The sequence below is a fragment of the Anomaloglossus baeobatrachus genome, chromosome 5 (assembly GCF_048569485.1).
Source record: "Anomaloglossus baeobatrachus isolate aAnoBae1 chromosome 5, aAnoBae1.hap1, whole genome shotgun sequence".
Taxonomy (NCBI): Eukaryota; Metazoa; Chordata; class Amphibia; order Anura; family Aromobatidae; genus Anomaloglossus; species Anomaloglossus baeobatrachus.
This window is the reverse complement of record NC_134357.1, coordinates 239,228,911-239,246,634: the sequence shown is the minus strand read 5'-3', so window position 1 is coordinate 239,246,634 and position 17,724 is coordinate 239,228,911. Positions and strand designations below refer to the sequence as shown.

Sequence of the window (17,724 nt, the reverse complement as noted above, 5' to 3'; positions counted from 1 at the left end):
AGAGCTTGCTCACATTTCGGTTGTGCGAGGTTGGGGGGAGAGGGCAGAGGAAGGAGGCACGATTCTCACCTCTCTGCCACCAACACACCAAGGACTTGGTCCTCCTGGATGCACAAGACACATGAGCGCCTTCTTGCTGCACTACCTACATGACCCTCGGATTGTACGAATTCGAAGTAATGCTAACTACTGGGTTGCCACACTGTTAGATCCCTGGTACAAGACAAAATTTGGCGAAATAATTCCTGCCATAGAAAGGGACGCACATATACAGGAGTATCTGCAGAAGGTGGTACGCAATCTTAGATCTGCTTTTCCACTAAACACCAGTGCTGCACAGAGTGAATCTCAACGCTTTGTCATGGATAGGAGGAAATGGTCTTTTACTTGTCCACATCTGATGGACCGAGGGCTGGCTGCTGTGCTGAGATGGCATTGAGTACGGTGTCCCTGCAGAGTTGCACTTTTGGTCATATACCAAATGAGTTGAAAAAGGACAGATGCTGGTGGAAAGGGGAACAGTTGTGTTGGAAAGGGGAAAAAAGATTTTGTCCGTGGGTTTGGTGGTTAAGCAAAAGTAACATTTGATGAAGAAACACCATCTGTTACGGTGGGACTGGCAGATTTGGATAAGGTGGTATATACTATGTTACCGCTATATAACGAAAATTAATAAGAAAAGAAAGAGAAAGGTATATATCCCCATCAGCAGTCAGTGTCCAAGGTGCTCCCAGATGGAAAAGGAGAGGTTGGCAACTGGAAGGTTAGGTGGAGGATACAGATCTGTGTGGCTATGAAACTAATAGTTGCCTGAACCGAGTTAGACGCCACTGGGATCTGGAGACTGGGAGCCCTGTTAGCGTCACAGGGTCCACACGCCCACCCAGCCCAGGAACTCCCTGTTAACATCACAGGGGCCATTGAGTACGCTGACCGTGTGCATTGGGGCCACACCTGTGGACAGCAGGCGCATCAGCAGCAGCAGGCCTGTTAATGCCACTGGGCTGCACAAGCAGGACTTGTAGTACAGGAGCTGGTCTTAACCGTTCTGCGTTACCAACTCTGTTGGCGGCCTGCATCGATGACCTATCCCTGCCTACCTCTGGCCTAAAGCCGCAATGGGTTCAACACATGGAGGTGTGCTCTTTCGGAGCATAATAGAAGACTGCGCACCTCCTTGTTGGCTCCAGCCCGTTTTATAACCTGGGTCCGCCCCAAACCAGGGTGGACCACAATGCACCTCCTGAAGACAAAAGCAGAGTGACACGTCATGAGTGGCATAACTAGCGTCCTATTTGGAACCGCAACTTCAATAATGACCTCATGGCTGCCACGACACAAACACCTCACCAGTCATCGTCTGACCATCAATAATGAGGTGACAAGTCATAGGGGCGGGCCTCTGCAAGCCATTTGGGAGTGGCCTGGCCACATCGTCAGGACACCTGATGCCCTGTGGTCTATATGGGCCCCCCCACATCAGGGGTAGGGCCAAAGAGTTCATTACCGGACCTAGTCTCTGATGCAGTAAGTGCCTGAGCATGCTCAGTAGCATGAAATAGAGTCTCTGAAAAAAAACTATCAGCTTTAGCATGGTGTCTAGGCACAAAACAGGACTTAGACCCGGTACGGAATGCAAGTACCTGTGCAAAGAGGCTTTTCGCACTAAGTGTGGGAGCATGCGCTGTATCCCGAAATGAAGACTTAGCCTCAGGAATGGCACAGTCAGGCTGAGCTTACTCACTAGGCGAAACACTGTAGTTAGGCTGCGGCTGGGGTAAATCGGCACACGCATGCGCACTAGCTGCCTCTCCACACTTAGACGTGGAGGAGAAATTGCTCTTCGGGTGTGGACTTGGAGATGCTGTCTATGAACAGAAGGAAAAGATAAAGGAAGCATCACTTTCTATCCCTCCGAATGATCAAATGCAGCAATGAATTCCCTGAGTTTGCTATAAAATTAGCGTAGCAAAATGTGCATGAGGGTGTCATGCAGAGGTGCTGCAAATAGATTTGCACCAGTGGGACACTAATGGAAGTCCAACAGCCAGTTCTTGTATGCCACTAAATGGCAGCATTTTTTGCTATCATTATAGCTTATTAAAAACAGAGCAGGAGGGTGTCCTGCACAGGTGCTAGAAATAGCTTGGCACCAGTGGGACAATAATGAAATACAACAGCCAGTTCTTGTATGCCACTAAATGGCAGCATTTTTTGCTATCATTATAGCTTATTAAAAACAGAGCAGGAGGGTGTCCTGCACAGGTGCTAGAAATAGCTTGGCACCAGTGGGACAATAATGAAATACAACAGCCAGTTCTTGTATGCCACTAAATGGCAGCATTTTTTGCTATCATTATAGCTTATTAAAAACAGAGCAGGAGGGTGTCCTGCACATGTGCTAGAAATAGCTTGGCACCAGTGGGACAATAATGGAATACAACAGTCAGTTCTTGTATGCCACTAAATGGCAGCATTTTTTGCTATCATTATAGCTTATTAAAAACAGAGCAGGAGGGTGTCCTGCACAGGTGCTAGAAATAGCTTGGCACCAGTGGGACAATAATGAAATACAACAGCCAGTTCTTGTATGCCACTAAATGGCAGCATTTTTTGCTATCATTATAGCTTATTAAAAACAGAGCAGGAGGGTGTCCTGCACAGGTGCTAGAAATAGCTTGGCACCAGTGGGACAATAATGAAATACAACAGCCAGTTCTTGTATGCCACTAAATGGCAGCATTTTTTGCTATCATTATAGCTTATTAAAAACAGAGCAGGAGGGTGTCCTGCACAGGTGCTAGAAATAGCTTGGCACCAGTGGGACAATAATGAAATACAACAGCCAGTTCTTGTATGCCACTAAATGGCAGCATTTTTTGCTATCATTATAGCTTATTAAAAACAGAGCAGGAGGGTGTCCTGCACATGTGCTAGAAATAGCTTGGCACCAGTGGGACAATAATGGAATACAACAGCCAGTTCTTGTATGCCACTAAATGGCAGCATTTTTTGCTATCATTATAGCTTATTAAAAACAGAGCAGGAGGGTGTCCTGCACAGGTGCTAGAAATAGCTTGGCACCAGTGGGACAATAATGAAATACAACAGCCAGTTCTTGTATGCCACTAAATGGCAGCATTTTTTGCTATCATTATAGCTTATTAAAAACAGAGCAGGAGGGTGTCCTGCACAGGTGCTAGAAATAGCTTGGCACCAGTGGGACAATAATGAAATACAACAGCCAGTTCTTGTATGCCACTAAATGGCAGCATTTTTTGCTATCATTATAGCTTATTAAAAACAGAGCAGGAGGGTGTCCTGCACAGGTGCTAGAAATAGCTTGGCACCAGTGGGACAATAATGAAATACAACAGCCAGTTCTTGTATGCCACTAAATGGCAGCATTTTTTGCTATCATTATAGCTTATTAAAAACAGAGCAGGAGGGTGTCCTGCACATGTGCTAGAAATAGCTTGGCACCAGTGGGACAATAATGGAATACAACAGCCAGTTCTTGTATGCCACTAAATGGCAGCATTTTTTGCTATCATTATAGCTTATTAAAAACAGAGCAGGAGGGTATCCTGCACATGTGCTAGAAATAGCTTGGTACCAGTGGGACAATAATGAAATACAACAGCCAGTTCTTGTATGCCACTAAATGGCAGAATTTTTTGCTATCATTATAGCTTATTAAAAACAGAGCAGGATGGTGTCCTGCACAGGTGCTAGAAATAGCTTGGCACCAGTGGGACAATAATGAAATACAACAGCCAGTTCTTGTATGCCACTAAATGGCAGCATTTTTTGCTATCATTATAGCTTATTAAAAACAGAGCAGGAGGGTGTCCTGCACAGGTGCTAGAAATAGCTTGGCACCAGTGGGACAATAATGAAATACAACAGCCAGTTCTTGTATGCCACTAAATGGCAGTATTTTTTGCTATCATTATGGCTTATTAAAAACAGAGCAGGAGGGTGCCATGCAGAGGTGCTGCACATAGATTTGCACCAGTTGGGCACTAATGGAGTACAACAGCCACTTCTTGTCTGCCACTAAGTTTACTCAATTTTTGGTATTATAATGTCTTAGTAACAATGAGTTTGAGTGTGCAATGCAGGCAGACGTGCTGCAAATATCTTTGCACTAGTGGGACAATACAGAAGTCCAACAGCCACTTTTAGGATGCCACTAAGTTCACTCAGTGTTTGCTAGTATAATGGCTTAGTAACAATGAGTTTGAGTGTGCAATGCAGGCAGACGTGCTGCAAATATCTTTGCACTAGTGGGACAATACAGAAGTCCAACAGCCACGTTTAGGATGCCACTAAGTTCACTCAGTGTTTGCTAGTATAATGGCTTAGTAACAATGAGTTTGAGTATGCAAAGGGCAGGAGGGTACAGTGGCAGGGTTGTGGGTCTCTGGGTAGAGGAAAGGAAGCCTGCCTTTCTATCCCTCCTAATGGGGAAATGCAGCGAGGAAATCCCTGACCTTAGCTACACAGACACTGTCATCTTGTGTAGCTGTTAAACTCTGTTTTCACGGACCTGACTGTCACCTATGGCTCTCACCCTGCCGGTATTAGCCCTTAAAAGGACTGATAGAAAGTGCTATCCCTATGCTGTAGAGCGCTGTGTATAGAGCGTACGCAGCAGTATCGGAGATAGGGGCTGCGCCAGTGATGTCTGACACCAAGGACGCAGAAGGCAGATAATGGCGTGCTGGAGGAAAATGTCCGTGTTTATAATGCAGGGACATGTGACATGGACATCCTATCACACATGCCGTTGCTTCTCTGGCTAAAAGTCCATTTAGCTCTGTGTGTGTCTGGGATTGGCTGACATGCTGGCCCGCCCCACTACACGCGCGCGCTTAGGGAAGGAAGACAAGGAAAGAGAAAAAAAAAGGCGATCGCCATTATACAAACAGCAGTGATCTGAATGCGCTGTTCCCGCACACTATACACTGAAATTTCATAATAGTGTGAGTCACAGAGTGACTCACACTATTACAGCGGAAAGCCAGCTAGTAATTAGCTGGTCTTTTTGCTGCTAGAACCGTTCTCGAACGTATCTAGAACTATCGAGCTTTAGCAAAAAGCTCGCGTTCTAGTTCTATCTAGAACAGCCCCCAAAATCACTCGAGCCGCGAACTGGAGAACCTCGAACCGCGCTCAACTCTAAACAGTACCCCAGAACTTTAATGACCTCCCTTGGGATGCCAGGCCTCAGAAGACAATAACTCCACATGTGAAGAGAATAAGATGTCATTATCAAGCTGTAATTGATGCTCAAGGGCATATGACAAGTTATTGAAGCATCGACATTTTGGGAGTGGTATAGCCACCACTGTTGTTGGCTTTTGTTTCAATAAATTGATTGAGATGAGGGAATCACTATGACATGCTTCTACTTAAATGCCCTAAATTCATGATAAAATATCACTGTGGCGTGAGCTTTTTACATAAATTTCTCCTGAAAGCCAAATACAGTGGAACCTTGCTTAACGAGAACAATCCGTTCTGGGACTGTGCTTGTTAATCAAGTTACTCGTTCAGCAGAGCAAGGTTTCCCATAGGAAATCATTGCAATGCTGACGATCCGTTCCACAATGTGTTAAATGTCCCATCTTGGTCCCCTATTCTATCATTCCACACATGTACCAACGCACACAAACATGTACAAACTCATACAAACTCACACAAACACATGCACACGCACATATTATATGCTCACCTTACCTTCCGTTCCATCGCTGGTCTCCTGGGACTTGCTGTTCTTCGGTGCGGGCCGTGTATCAGGTGACCATAACAACAAGGGCGGAACTTCCTGCCAGAGCGCTGACGTCAAAGGCAGAGCCGCTTGCCTCTGATTGGCCAGCGCGCTGCCTTTGACAAGCGGTGACAGGAACCAGGAAGTTCCTGCTTCGTTGCTATGGATGCCAATGCCTGGAGCGGAGCAGAGCGGCGCGGCGCACTACAGGACCCAGGAGGTCGGCGATGAAACGGAAGGTACATATATTATATGCTCACCTTACCTTCCGTTCCACTGCCGTGCCGAAAGGTAAGGTGAGCATAGTACAGTACTGTGTGTGTGTGTGTGTGTGTGTGTGTGTGTGTGTGTGTGTGTGTGTGTGTGTGCGTACATGTGTGTGTTTGTGTGGACAGTGCAAGTGCGGGTCAGAGTGTAGTAGATGGACGAAACCAGAAGTGTGTGAGGTGAGAATTTCGCTCGTACAGCAAAGCTTTCTCGTAAACAGAGTTACAAATTTACAGAAAGCTTTGCTTGTTAAGCGAAATTCTCGTTAAGAGAGTTACTCGTTAAGCGAGGTTCCACTGTATCCCTAACTTTTTGTGAGTATTGTATGTCCAGTACACTAGCACCAGGTTTGTCAGTTGCAGGAAAGCTGAGTGCGTATCTTATCAGATGTATGTCAGGTCCCTAAAGGTCAACATTCATGATCTAAAGTGCAATGCATTTGACTCTCTGAAAGCCAAACCAAATCCTTCATTTGTGTACACCTGTTTTGCGAATTGTTTAGCTTAAGTGAAGAAGCTATTTGCATATTTAATTTACCAGGTAAGTATTGAATGGCTTATAAGTCACACTACACCATCTCACTGCTCTCCCTACCCCTTAGGGTGGTGTCACACACAGCGACGACGACAACGACGTCGCTGCTAAGTCACCATTTTCTGTGACGTTGCAGCGACGTCCCGTCGCTGTCGCTGTGTGTGACATCCAGCAACAAGCTGGACTCTGCTGTGAGGTCGCCGGTCGTTGTTGAATGTCCTGCTTCATTTTTTGGTCGTCGCTCTCCCGCTGTGACGTACACATATCTGTGTGTGACAGCGAGAGAGCGACGAAATGAAGCGAGCAGGGAGCAGGAGCCGGCGTCTGGCAGCTGCGGAAAGCTGTAACCACGGTAAACATCGGGTAACCAAGGGAAGACCTTTCCCTGGTTACCCGATATTTACCTTCATTACCAGCGTCCGCCGCTCTCGCTGTCAGTGCCGGCTCCCTGCTCTCTGCACATGTAGCTGCAGTACACATCGGGTAATTAACCCGATGTGTGCTGTAGCTAGGAGTGCAGGGAGCCAGCGCTAAGCAGTGTGCGTGGCTCTCTGCTCTCTGCACATGTAGCACAGCGACGCGTGTCGTTATGATCGCTACTGCTTCTGCTGTGATTGACAGCTAAGCAGCGATCATAACAGCGACTTACAAGGTCGCTGTTACGTCACAGAAAATGGTGACGTAACAGCGACGTCGTTGTCGCTATGTGTGAATCCAGCTTAAGGCATCCATTCAAAGGCCTCTCAGCCAGCTATCCAGTTATCCTTTGTACTGATGAAGAGCAAAAGTCCTGAAATTTCTCACTACACAAGATAAAGCAAAAAAACAAGAAACAATGTGTACACCTGAATATATACAGTGTGTATATATATATATATATATATATATATATATATATATTATACTGTATGTATATAATATATATTCAAAAAGCAACAAACTGCATGATTAAAACCACTTAAAATTAATTATAAACATTCTCCAGCACTGAATGATGCATATAGATAATAAGGAAATTCCCCAAAATGACCGCATATACCACATATTAAGGTATATCAATAACTTTCATACTAAATAACAGAAAAAAACAAAATATATATACCACAATTGGCAAGATAGTCTATCAAAGCAATCAAATAGTGTACATATATCCAATAATAAAACAAAGTAATATTTATATACAGTGGGGAAAAAAGTATTTAGTCACCAATTGTGCAGGTTCTCCCACTTAAAAAGATGAGATTTGCCTGTAATTGACATCATAGGTAGACCACAACTATGAGAGACAACATGAGAAAACAAATCCAGAAAATCACCTTCTCTGATTTGGCAATATATTTTTTGCAAATTATGGTGGAAAATAAGTATTTGGTCAATAACAAAAGTTCATCTCAATATTTTGTTCTATATCCTTTGTTGGCAATAACAGATGTGAAACGTTTTCTGTAAGTCTTCACAAGGTTGGCACACACTGTTGGTGGTATGCTGGCCCATTCCTCCATGCAGATGTCCTCTAGAGCAGTGATGTTTTGGGCCTGTCACTGGGCAACACGGACTTTCAACTCCTTCCAAAGGTTTTCAATGGGGTTGAGATCTGGAGACTGGCTAGGCCATTCCAGGACCTTCATATGCTTCTTACGAAGCCACTCCTTTGTTGCCTTGGCAGTGTGCTTGGAATCATTATCATTCTGAAAGACCCAGCCACGATTCATCTTCAATGCCCTTTCAGATGGAAGGAGGTTTGCACTCAAAATCTCATGAAACATTGCACCATTCATTCTTTCATGTACACGGATCAGTCATCCTGGTCCGTTTGCAGAGAATCAGCCCCAAAACATCATGTTGCCACCCCCATGCTTCACAATAAGTATGGTGTTATTTGGATTCAACTCTGGATTCTGTCTCTTCCATACACGACGAGTTGTGTTTCTACCAAACAGTTCTACTTTGGTTTCATCAGACCATATGACATTCTCCCAATAATCTTCTGGATAATTCAAATGCTCTCTAGCAAACTTCAGATGGGCCCGGACATGCACTGGCTTAAGCAGGGAAACACGTCTGGCACTGCAGGATCTGAGTCCCTGGCAGCGTAGTGTGTTACTGAGCCTTTGTTACGGTGGTCCCAGCTTTTTGCAGGTCATTCACTAGGTCCCCCCGTGTAGTTCTGTGATTTTTGCTCAACGTTTTTGACCCCACAGGGTGAGATCTTGTGTGGAGCCCCAGATTGAGGGAGATTATCAAACAGAGGAGAAGGAAAAAACTGGGCACAGCTTCTAGCCGGCAATTAGTGCAAATCTTCACCACGAGACTGGCGTTCACTAGTATGGATCTGCCATACGCGGTGCACCTCACAGGGTAAACTGGGAAACAATATAGCAAAAAAGAGAACAGAGGGCACTCACCATAATCAGGCAGAAAATTTGTATTAAACTTTTAATGTGAAACAGGCATAACAGGACAGAGGGGAGAGAGACCGACCACCCACAGACAGGGAGATTATCAGTGGTCTTGTATGTCTTCCATTTTCTTATTATTACTCCCACAGTTGATTTTATCACACCAAGCTGCTTCCCTATTGCAGATTCAGTCTTCCCAGCCTGGTGCAGGGCTATAATTTTGTTTCTGGTGTCCTTCAACAAGTTTAAACAGGTGCTATTACTATAGGTCAGGGGTGGGGAACCTCTGGCCCGCGGGCCGCATGCGGCCCGCCATGACCTTTTCTGCGGCCCGCGAGCAGATTTCCAGGGGCGGCAGTGCTACGGCCGCCGCCGCGGTATTACCAGTTGCCAGCCCTTTAAATCTTCACATGCGCTGCTTGCGCGCACCAATGAGCGTTCTCGGTGGCAGGTGCCAGCGTGCTCAGGACTTACATTGTGGGCGGGTTTATCGCTCTGCGATTCCGTCCCACATCACCTTCACCGCCTCCAGCATTGTGCCGCCCACTCTCCAGCGCTTGTGTTCCCACCGCTCCACCGCGCTGTGTGCCGCCTGCTCCCCGCCCCTTCTCCGGTGCAGTATGCCCCCTCCACTGCTGTGTGCAGCTCCACGGCGCTATGTGCCGCCTGCTCCCCGCCGCCTCCACTGCTGTGTGCAGCTCCACGGCGCTATGTGCCGTCTGCTCCCCGCCCCCTCCACTGCTGTGTGCAGCTCCACGGCGCTATGTGCCGTCTGCTCCCCGCCCCCTCCACTGCTGTGTGCAGCTCCACGGCGCTATGTGCCGCCCGCTCCCCGCCCCTTCTACGGTGCAGTATGCCCCCTCCACTGCTGTGTGCAGCTCCACGGCGCTATGTGCCGCCTGCTCCCCGCCGTCTCCACTGCTGTGTGCAGCTCCACGTGCTGTGTGCAGCCTCCCCAGTCTCCTTCTAGTGATGTCTGTTTGCCCCCCCCCTTAGTGATGTCTATGTGCCCGCCCTCAGTCATATCTATGTGCCCCCCCCTTGGTGATGTCTATGTGCCCCCCCTTAGTGATGTCTATGTGCCCCCACTTAGTGATGTCTGTGTGCCCCCTTAGTGATGTCTGTGTTCCCCCCCATTAGTGATGCTGTGTGCCCATCCCTCAGGGATGTCTGTGTGCCCATCCCTCAGGGATGTCTGTGTGCCCATCCCTCAGGGATGTCTGTGTGCCCATCCCTCAGGGATGTCTGTGTGCCCATCCCTCAGGGATGTCTGTGTGCCCCCCTCAGGGATGTCTGTGTGCCCCCCTCAGGGATGTCTCTGTGCCCCCCTCAGGGATGTCTATGTGCCCCCCTCAGGGATGTCTATGTGCCCTCCCTTAGTGATGTCTGTGTGCCCCCCCTTAGTGATGTCTGTGTGCCCCCCTTAGTGATGTCTGTGTGCCCCCCTTAGTGATGTCTGTGTGCCCTCCCATCAGTGATGCCTGTGCCCCCTTAGTGATGCTTGTGGCCTCCTAGTGATGTCCATGCCCCCCTAGTGCTCTCTGTGTCGCCTTAGTGATGTCTGTGCCCCCCCAGTGCCATCTGTGCCCCACAGCAATGCTTATGCCTCCCAGTGAACTAGTAATGTGTTCCCCAGCCCCTCTTGTCATGTATATGCCCCCAGCATCTCTTGTCATATATATGCTCTCAGACCCTCCTGTCATGGATATGCCCCAGCATCTCCTGTGATGTGTATGCCCCAACCCCTCCTGTGATATATACATCACATTGGAGATGCTAGAAGCATATACATCACAAGAGGGGATGGAGCATATACATCATAGTGGAGACGCTGGGGGCATATACATCACACTGGAAATGTTGGGTCCATACATATCATAGATCTCACAGGAGGGGCTGGGCGCATAGATCTCACAGGAGGGGTTGGGCGCATAGATCTCACAGGAGGGGCTGGGCACATATACATCAAATGAGAGGCTGAAAGCATATACATCACAGGAGGGGGTTGGGGGCATATACATGTCCCCAGACCCTCGTATGATGTATGTGCCCCCAGTGTCTCCAGTGATGTAGGTGTCTCCTGGATGTACAGTATATACAGCAGTCTCAGCGTCTCCTATGTGATGTACATACAGCAGTCCCAGCGTCTCCTATGTGATGTACATACAGCAGTCCCAGCGTCTCCTATGTGATGTACATACAGCAGTCCCAGCGTCTCCTATGTGATGTATATACATTAGTCCCAGCGTCTCCTATGTGATGTATATGCCAACTGCCCCTTCAGTCATGTATATGTCTCCTGTGATTTATATACTCTAGTCCCTGTGTCTGTTGTGTGATGTATATAGTCTACCAATCTTATCACAAAGATTTGCCTGCGCTCCAGACCATGACAAACCTGAAAAAGAGAGAAGCAACATAAGTATCACTGAACATCACAGCCACACAAAAGAGAAGCCGCTCCGGCCACCACAATAGGGGTGAGTTAATTAACTTTTTGACCAATTATAGCCGGTTCATTTTCACACTGATAATTTTGTGCGGCCCCCGAAGGTTGGCAGAAATTTCCAAATGGCCCCCGGCAGTAAAAAGGTTCCCCACCCCTGCTATAGGTAATGAGGTGAGGAAAGAGGACCCTCTTAAAGAAGAAGTTCCAGGTCTGTGAGAGCCAGAAATCTTGCATGTGTTTAGATGAGTAAATACTGATTTTCTACCATAATTTGCAAAAAAACTTCCCAAATTAGACAAGGTGATTTTCTGGATTTGTTTTCTCATGTTGTCTCTCATAGTTGTGGTCACCTATGATGTCAATTACAGGCCTCTCATCTTTTTAAGTGGGAGAACCTGCATAATTGATGCCTGACTAAATACTTCCCCCCCCCCCTCTGTATATCCAATAACTAAATGTTATATATGTATATCCAATTACAAACCTAAGATACAATGTGTCCAAATCTATGAGCAAATAGAGTGGAAATATTTACAGGGGAACCTTGGTTAACGAGAACAATCCGTTCTGGGAGTGTGCTTGTTACCAAGTTACTCGTTCAGCAAAGCAAGATTTCCCATAGGGAATCATTGCAATGCAGACAATTCGTTCCACAACTTGTTAAATGTCCCATCCTGGACCTATTCCACACACGTACAAACATGCACAAATACACACAAACACACACAAACTCACAAGCACACCCGCACATACTGTATTATGCTTACCTTACCTTCCGTTCCATCGCCGGTCTCCTGGGACTTGCTGTTCACCAGTACGGGCTGTGTATTGGGTAACCATGATGACGAGGGAGGAACTTTCGCACCCAGAGCGCTGCCGTCAAAAGCAGGACCCGCTAGCCTCTGATTGGCCAGCGCGCTGCCTTTGAGTAGCGGTGACAGGAACTTCCTGGCTCGTCACGCAGCCTGCCAATACACAGCTTGGAGCGGCGAACTACAGGACCCAGGAGACCGGCGATGGAACTGAAGGTTCACATATTATATGCTCACCTTACTTTCCGTTCCATCGCCGGCCTCCTGGGTCTTGTAGTTCGCCGCGAGGACATCGCAATGTACCCGGGAACTACAAGAACCATGAGGCCAGCGGTGGAACGGAAGGTAAGGTGAGCATAATACTGTATGTATGTGTGTGCGTGCGTGTGTGTGTTTGTGCGTGCTTGTGTATGTTTGTGTGGACTGTTAGAGCGGGTCAGAGTGCGGTGGATGTACGGAACCGGAAGTGTGTGCGGTGAGGATTTTGCTCGTACAGCAAAGCTTTCTCAGAAACAGAGTTACAAATTTACAGCAAGCTTTGCTTGTTAAGCGAAATTCTCGTTAAGTGGGTTACTCGTTAAGCGAGGTTCCACTGTATATAAAATGCTGGAATGATCCTGCCCTAATAACAAGGTGATCTATGAAAGTATAAGATATACTGAACGCATTATATAAAATCCAAGTGGCTGCAAATGCCTACAAACATATTTAAAGTAATGGAATAATCCTGGCCTATCAATAACAAGGCGATCTATGAAAGTATAAGATATACTGAACACATGATATCAAATCCTAGCTAATGGAGAATAAACCATTCAATAGAAATGTCAGTGAAAGAACCCCCATGCGTATTGTGAAAGCAGCTTCATCAGTGGAAAGTGTCTGATGAATAAGATGAATAAAATGATACCTTGATATCTGTGATCCGATGTCTAATTCCAGAGAAAATTCAGTTTTCTTTTGTTTAAATGACCTGATAAGATCTATAGGCTGAACATGGATCTCCCAGAGAATCTGCCTCCAGAGCTTATTTTAAATGAAAGTGGACATTACCAGTGTAAGACATGCAGGAAAGGAAAGAAGACTGTCAGTCATTACATGTCTCTCACTGGTAACGCCCCTTTCATTTAAAATAAGCTGTGTAGGCAGATTCTCAGGGAGATCCATGTCCGACCCATTGATCTTAACGGCTCATTTACATATAAGAAAAATGCGCATTTTTCTGGATTAAAACATCAGATTGCAGATATCAAGGTATTTTGTTCATCTTCCTATGACCTATATACCCATATAGACGGCTTAGGGGGTTTATCCTACTGACAGATTCCCATTAATGATTTTTATGTACTGTATCTTACTAGCATAGCCTTGCTTTGGGGACCAAAAAATAGCAAATTTTGGCATTTTGACTCCAGTTTTGCCCAGCTTCACAAGAATTGGTAATGTTGGGTCAGAACGGGGGCCTAATTCAAAATACGCTGTGATGTGCCTTACACCAGAAATCTTATTCTAGTACCTGACTGGAGAAAGCTTTGTGGAGAAACACACAGATGTCCACGCCACTTGTCAGATGTTTCTGATTCAATAAAAGCCATGCGCCTCTTAATCAATCAGGAGTATCTGACTCTACCAAACCTCCTCATCAAGACTAGCATAAACATCGCTGGTCTTTGGCTATTATGTAACATCTAAGAGACTGCTGCTTCATCCATCCATACGTCTTGATTGGTACTTTGCTGGTAAGATATTGACCTGAAACTATGAAGATGCGTGCACCTCAGCTTCTACCATTGGACTGCTGGCCACCACTGTTTGGTCCATGGGGAAATAAGTGCACTTTGTCAGTGGGGCTTCTATCTTGAAAATTTGAGCAATTAAGTCCCCTAGTAGGCCATCTTTACTCTTATCAGGCTTAATTTCCCTAATCCTTCTGAGTAATATCAACCACTTGCCTATCTAGGAATCCATTCTAGTACTGCTATGTTTTTCCTATGTATTGATATCCAAAACTGTACCCATTGTCAAATTGTTGGTTTGCTAGTGATTTATATAATGTTCACTTCATCTGAATCTGTGCTTTTTCTTAATTATCACAATACAATAGCATCTGTTAAGAGATGGAAAATACTAGGCAGCAAATAATCAGGAAGGCTCCGGTTCATTAAGACTAGCATTTTGTATGCCAGTGTTAAGGACGGCAGCGCTGGAATAAGGTGTGCCTAATTGCTTTAGAAGCATGCCCCTCCTAATGAATTAGGCACATCTTAAAAATGACGTGCCTCTGAGCCAGAAATGTTACTCCTTCCATGGGGATAGGGTACGTTTTAATTTTCACCATTGTGATGAATTTGCCAGGCAGGATTCACCATGCCTTGTTCTGTCTCTACTCTGTCCACTTTGAACTGGTGTTAAAATGCCGTCACTACATTTTTGCAAAATTTCAAGAACATTTTGTGACATGTATAGATTTTATGGCAAAAAACCCTAGATAAATCAGGCTATTAGTTTGTGAAGTTTATGTGTTCGGAGATTCTACGTGTTCCACTGTAACGATCCGAGTTACTTGACTGCTAAAGGTCATCTTGCTGTTCACGAACACCACCAAGGCCCTTTCCTTATATGTTTTGCCAGGGGACTGCCACTTACCATGCAGTGGTGAAATCTATTCTACTACCCTAACGTGTATTTTGAATTTGCTTTTTCTTCTTGCAGATGACCGTGTCATTGTCTCAGAGGGACATCCATTATTTTCAGATTACGAAGCAGAACCTGGAGAGATCTCTTACAATACTTTTCCTAACAACTTTATCACCACTGATATACCTTTAGTCTTTCACAACAGAAATCTGTCATCCGACCTCGTTGGCCACCAGGAACCGTCATCTGACCAATCACAGATTGCTAACCAAGATTCAAGCCATAGAGAGGATAAAATATTAACATTTTCTGAATTTGGGAGACCATATAAAACAAGCTCAAAATTTTCCACACATATGAAAATGCACAGAAACGAGAGACTATTTGCATGTTTACAATGTGAAAAACGTTTCACCAGGAAATGGAGCCTCGTTGAACATCAAAGAATTCACACTGGAGAAAGACCATTTTCATGTTTAAAATGTGGGAAAAGTTTTTCTAGAAAGTCAATTCTTGTGGAACATCAAAAGAGTCACACAGGAGAGAAACCGTTTTTATGTTTAAAATGCGGGAAACGTTTTATAGCCAAACAGCATCTTGCGAGGCATCAAATAACTCACACGGGAGAGAGGCCATTTTTATGTTCAGAATGTGGTAGATGTTTTAATCGGAAATGGCTTCTTGAGAGACATCTGAGAACTCACATAGAGTGGAATCAATTTTCTGATTCAAAATGAGAAACCAGAAATCGGAAACATCATCCAGTGCTATGTCCTGAGGGTTACACTGAAGGAACTGATTTATGCACAGTGTTCTTTTCATATTAGAATTGGTCATACATAGTCATACATCTTAGTCCATTTTCCACATTGGGACCGGTGAAGTGGTACAATAATTATGATCTCTACAAATAGGACAACTGGTATAGAGGATGTTGTGTTTTTGCTTAATTGTTGCAGCTCAAAGTAGAACTGCAATGCTTATCAAACTGTGAAGCACCTCCTCCTTTGTTGGGGAACCTTGACTATAAAATGACTATATGTTGAACTCTTATGCTGCTGGTTTATGAAAATAATAAATATAATTGCATTAAAAAATGTTTTATTTTAGCATGGACTTGTTAAGGCCTAATTAGGATAGTGAGAGCCAGAAGAAAGAGTTTGAAACACTCCTGTGGAAAATATGAAGAAAATATTCTACAGCTATATAAACCATAACCAGCAGAGATTGTGACCTGTGATTCCAGGCAGACCAAGGATAATTGTTATTAACTGTAGTATGAAGTAGAACACTGTAAAATTGTATAATAAAACAGCCAGAAGATAAGGAAATCTTTCATCCGAACGGTGACATACCTAAAGTAGACAAGGGAAGTTATGTGCATTCAGATAAATCAAAGGAAAAAACATATAAACCCTATGGTGATTACAGCCAGTTGTGCCCCTTAAGCTCATGATATGTCCTTAAGAGAATCTGCCAGCAGGTTTTTGCTATGTAATCAGACAGCATCATGATGTAGGTACAGAGATGCTAATTCCAGCGATGTATCTGTTAGTTTACTGGGTCAAGAAGTTATAATAGAATCACAGTTTTCTCTGTTGCAGAAATAGCAGAACTCAGTTGTTGAGCTGTGTATAACTCTGTACAAACCACAGCTTTCTGTGTACTTTGTATAGTGACAGAGAGTTGCTAATCAATGCTGACAGTATGATGGACTAGTATGCACAAGGCAGCGTGTCCTATAATGAAAATCTCTTGATGATAAAAACACTTTTTTGTATTGATTGCTCTCAGGGAGTACAAACTCATTTACACAGCAAAACACAGCCCAGTAAGTGACATGTTGCTGGAATCGGGTTCTCTGCTTTTACCTTATGGTGTTCTCAGATTCTCTTTAATATTATTTATTTAATTTATTCATTTATATAGTGGCAATAATTCTACAGCGCTTTACAGACATCACCATCACTGTCCCTGTTGGGGCTCACAATGTAAATTCCATATCAGTATGTCCATGCAAACATGGAAAGAATATATTCATATGATGCTAGCATCTTTCTCGTTCAAATGAATGCCATGTAAGTAAGACTTTCTTACAACACTATTACTATAGATTTTGATTTCTTCTATTTATATTATCTTTTCTAAGAACACAAATATGCCTGGAAAGACCATTATAAGCACAACTCCTGCAGGGGAGGGGTTCAGCGCTGGCATGGAGCTATAAATGTAAGTCCCCTGCCCCTAGCGCTGTACTCTCCCTCCAGCGGTCCAGTCCTGCAATGTCATCTATTGTATCTTCTGACTGGCCAGAAGTCAGTAGTTATGTCACAAGCTGCCAATGCAACTCTATGAAAGCCAGAACGAGGCTCTCATAGAGATACCTTGAGTTGTGACCTCCGTTGTGCTCCTTGAAACACTGGAGCTGCCGGCAAGTCACAAATTCCCGGAGACCAACCAGAACAATGGCAATAGAACATGAAGCCACTGGATGTTGCTTTAAAGCATTATCCCAGCGGTGCAATATAAAGAAAAAAAACCACTAGACTGGTGCTTTAATTGAAACAGTTATTAGCAACACATTTAAAGTAAACTTTTTTGTTATATAAATATTAATTAGCCTTTGCAAAGTTATAATTTTTTGTAACATGCGCAATTGCCATATTTTTTTTTTATAAGACGCACTGGATTATAAGACGCATCCCAAATTTGGAGGAGGAAAATAGGAACAAATAATTTTTAATGTTTAAATGAGGGTCCATCTTATAATATCTCACCAGGGGTGAGCGGTGGTGGTGGAGCTGCCCAGGAAGGTCACAGGAGGCAGGGTCGGCTATGCTGCGGGCTCGG

The 17,724-nt window shown here is 44.8% G+C and overlaps 1 protein-coding gene across 2 annotated transcripts in view; it reads left to right on the top strand.

The window, feature by feature from the left end:
- Positions 1-16,189, top strand: part of LOC142311132 (uncharacterized) — a 67,308-nt gene extending 51,119 nt beyond the window's left edge. For both annotated transcript variants that reach the window (XM_075349274.1, XM_075349273.1), the window contains exon 8: positions 14,950-16,189. In XM_075349274.1, the coding sequence (XP_075205389.1) occupies positions 14,950-15,611 (662 nt within the window). In that variant the 3' untranslated portion in view covers positions 15,612-16,189. The remainder of the gene's footprint in view (positions 1-14,949) is intronic.
- The last annotated feature ends 1,535 nt before the right edge of the window (positions 16,190-17,724 follow it).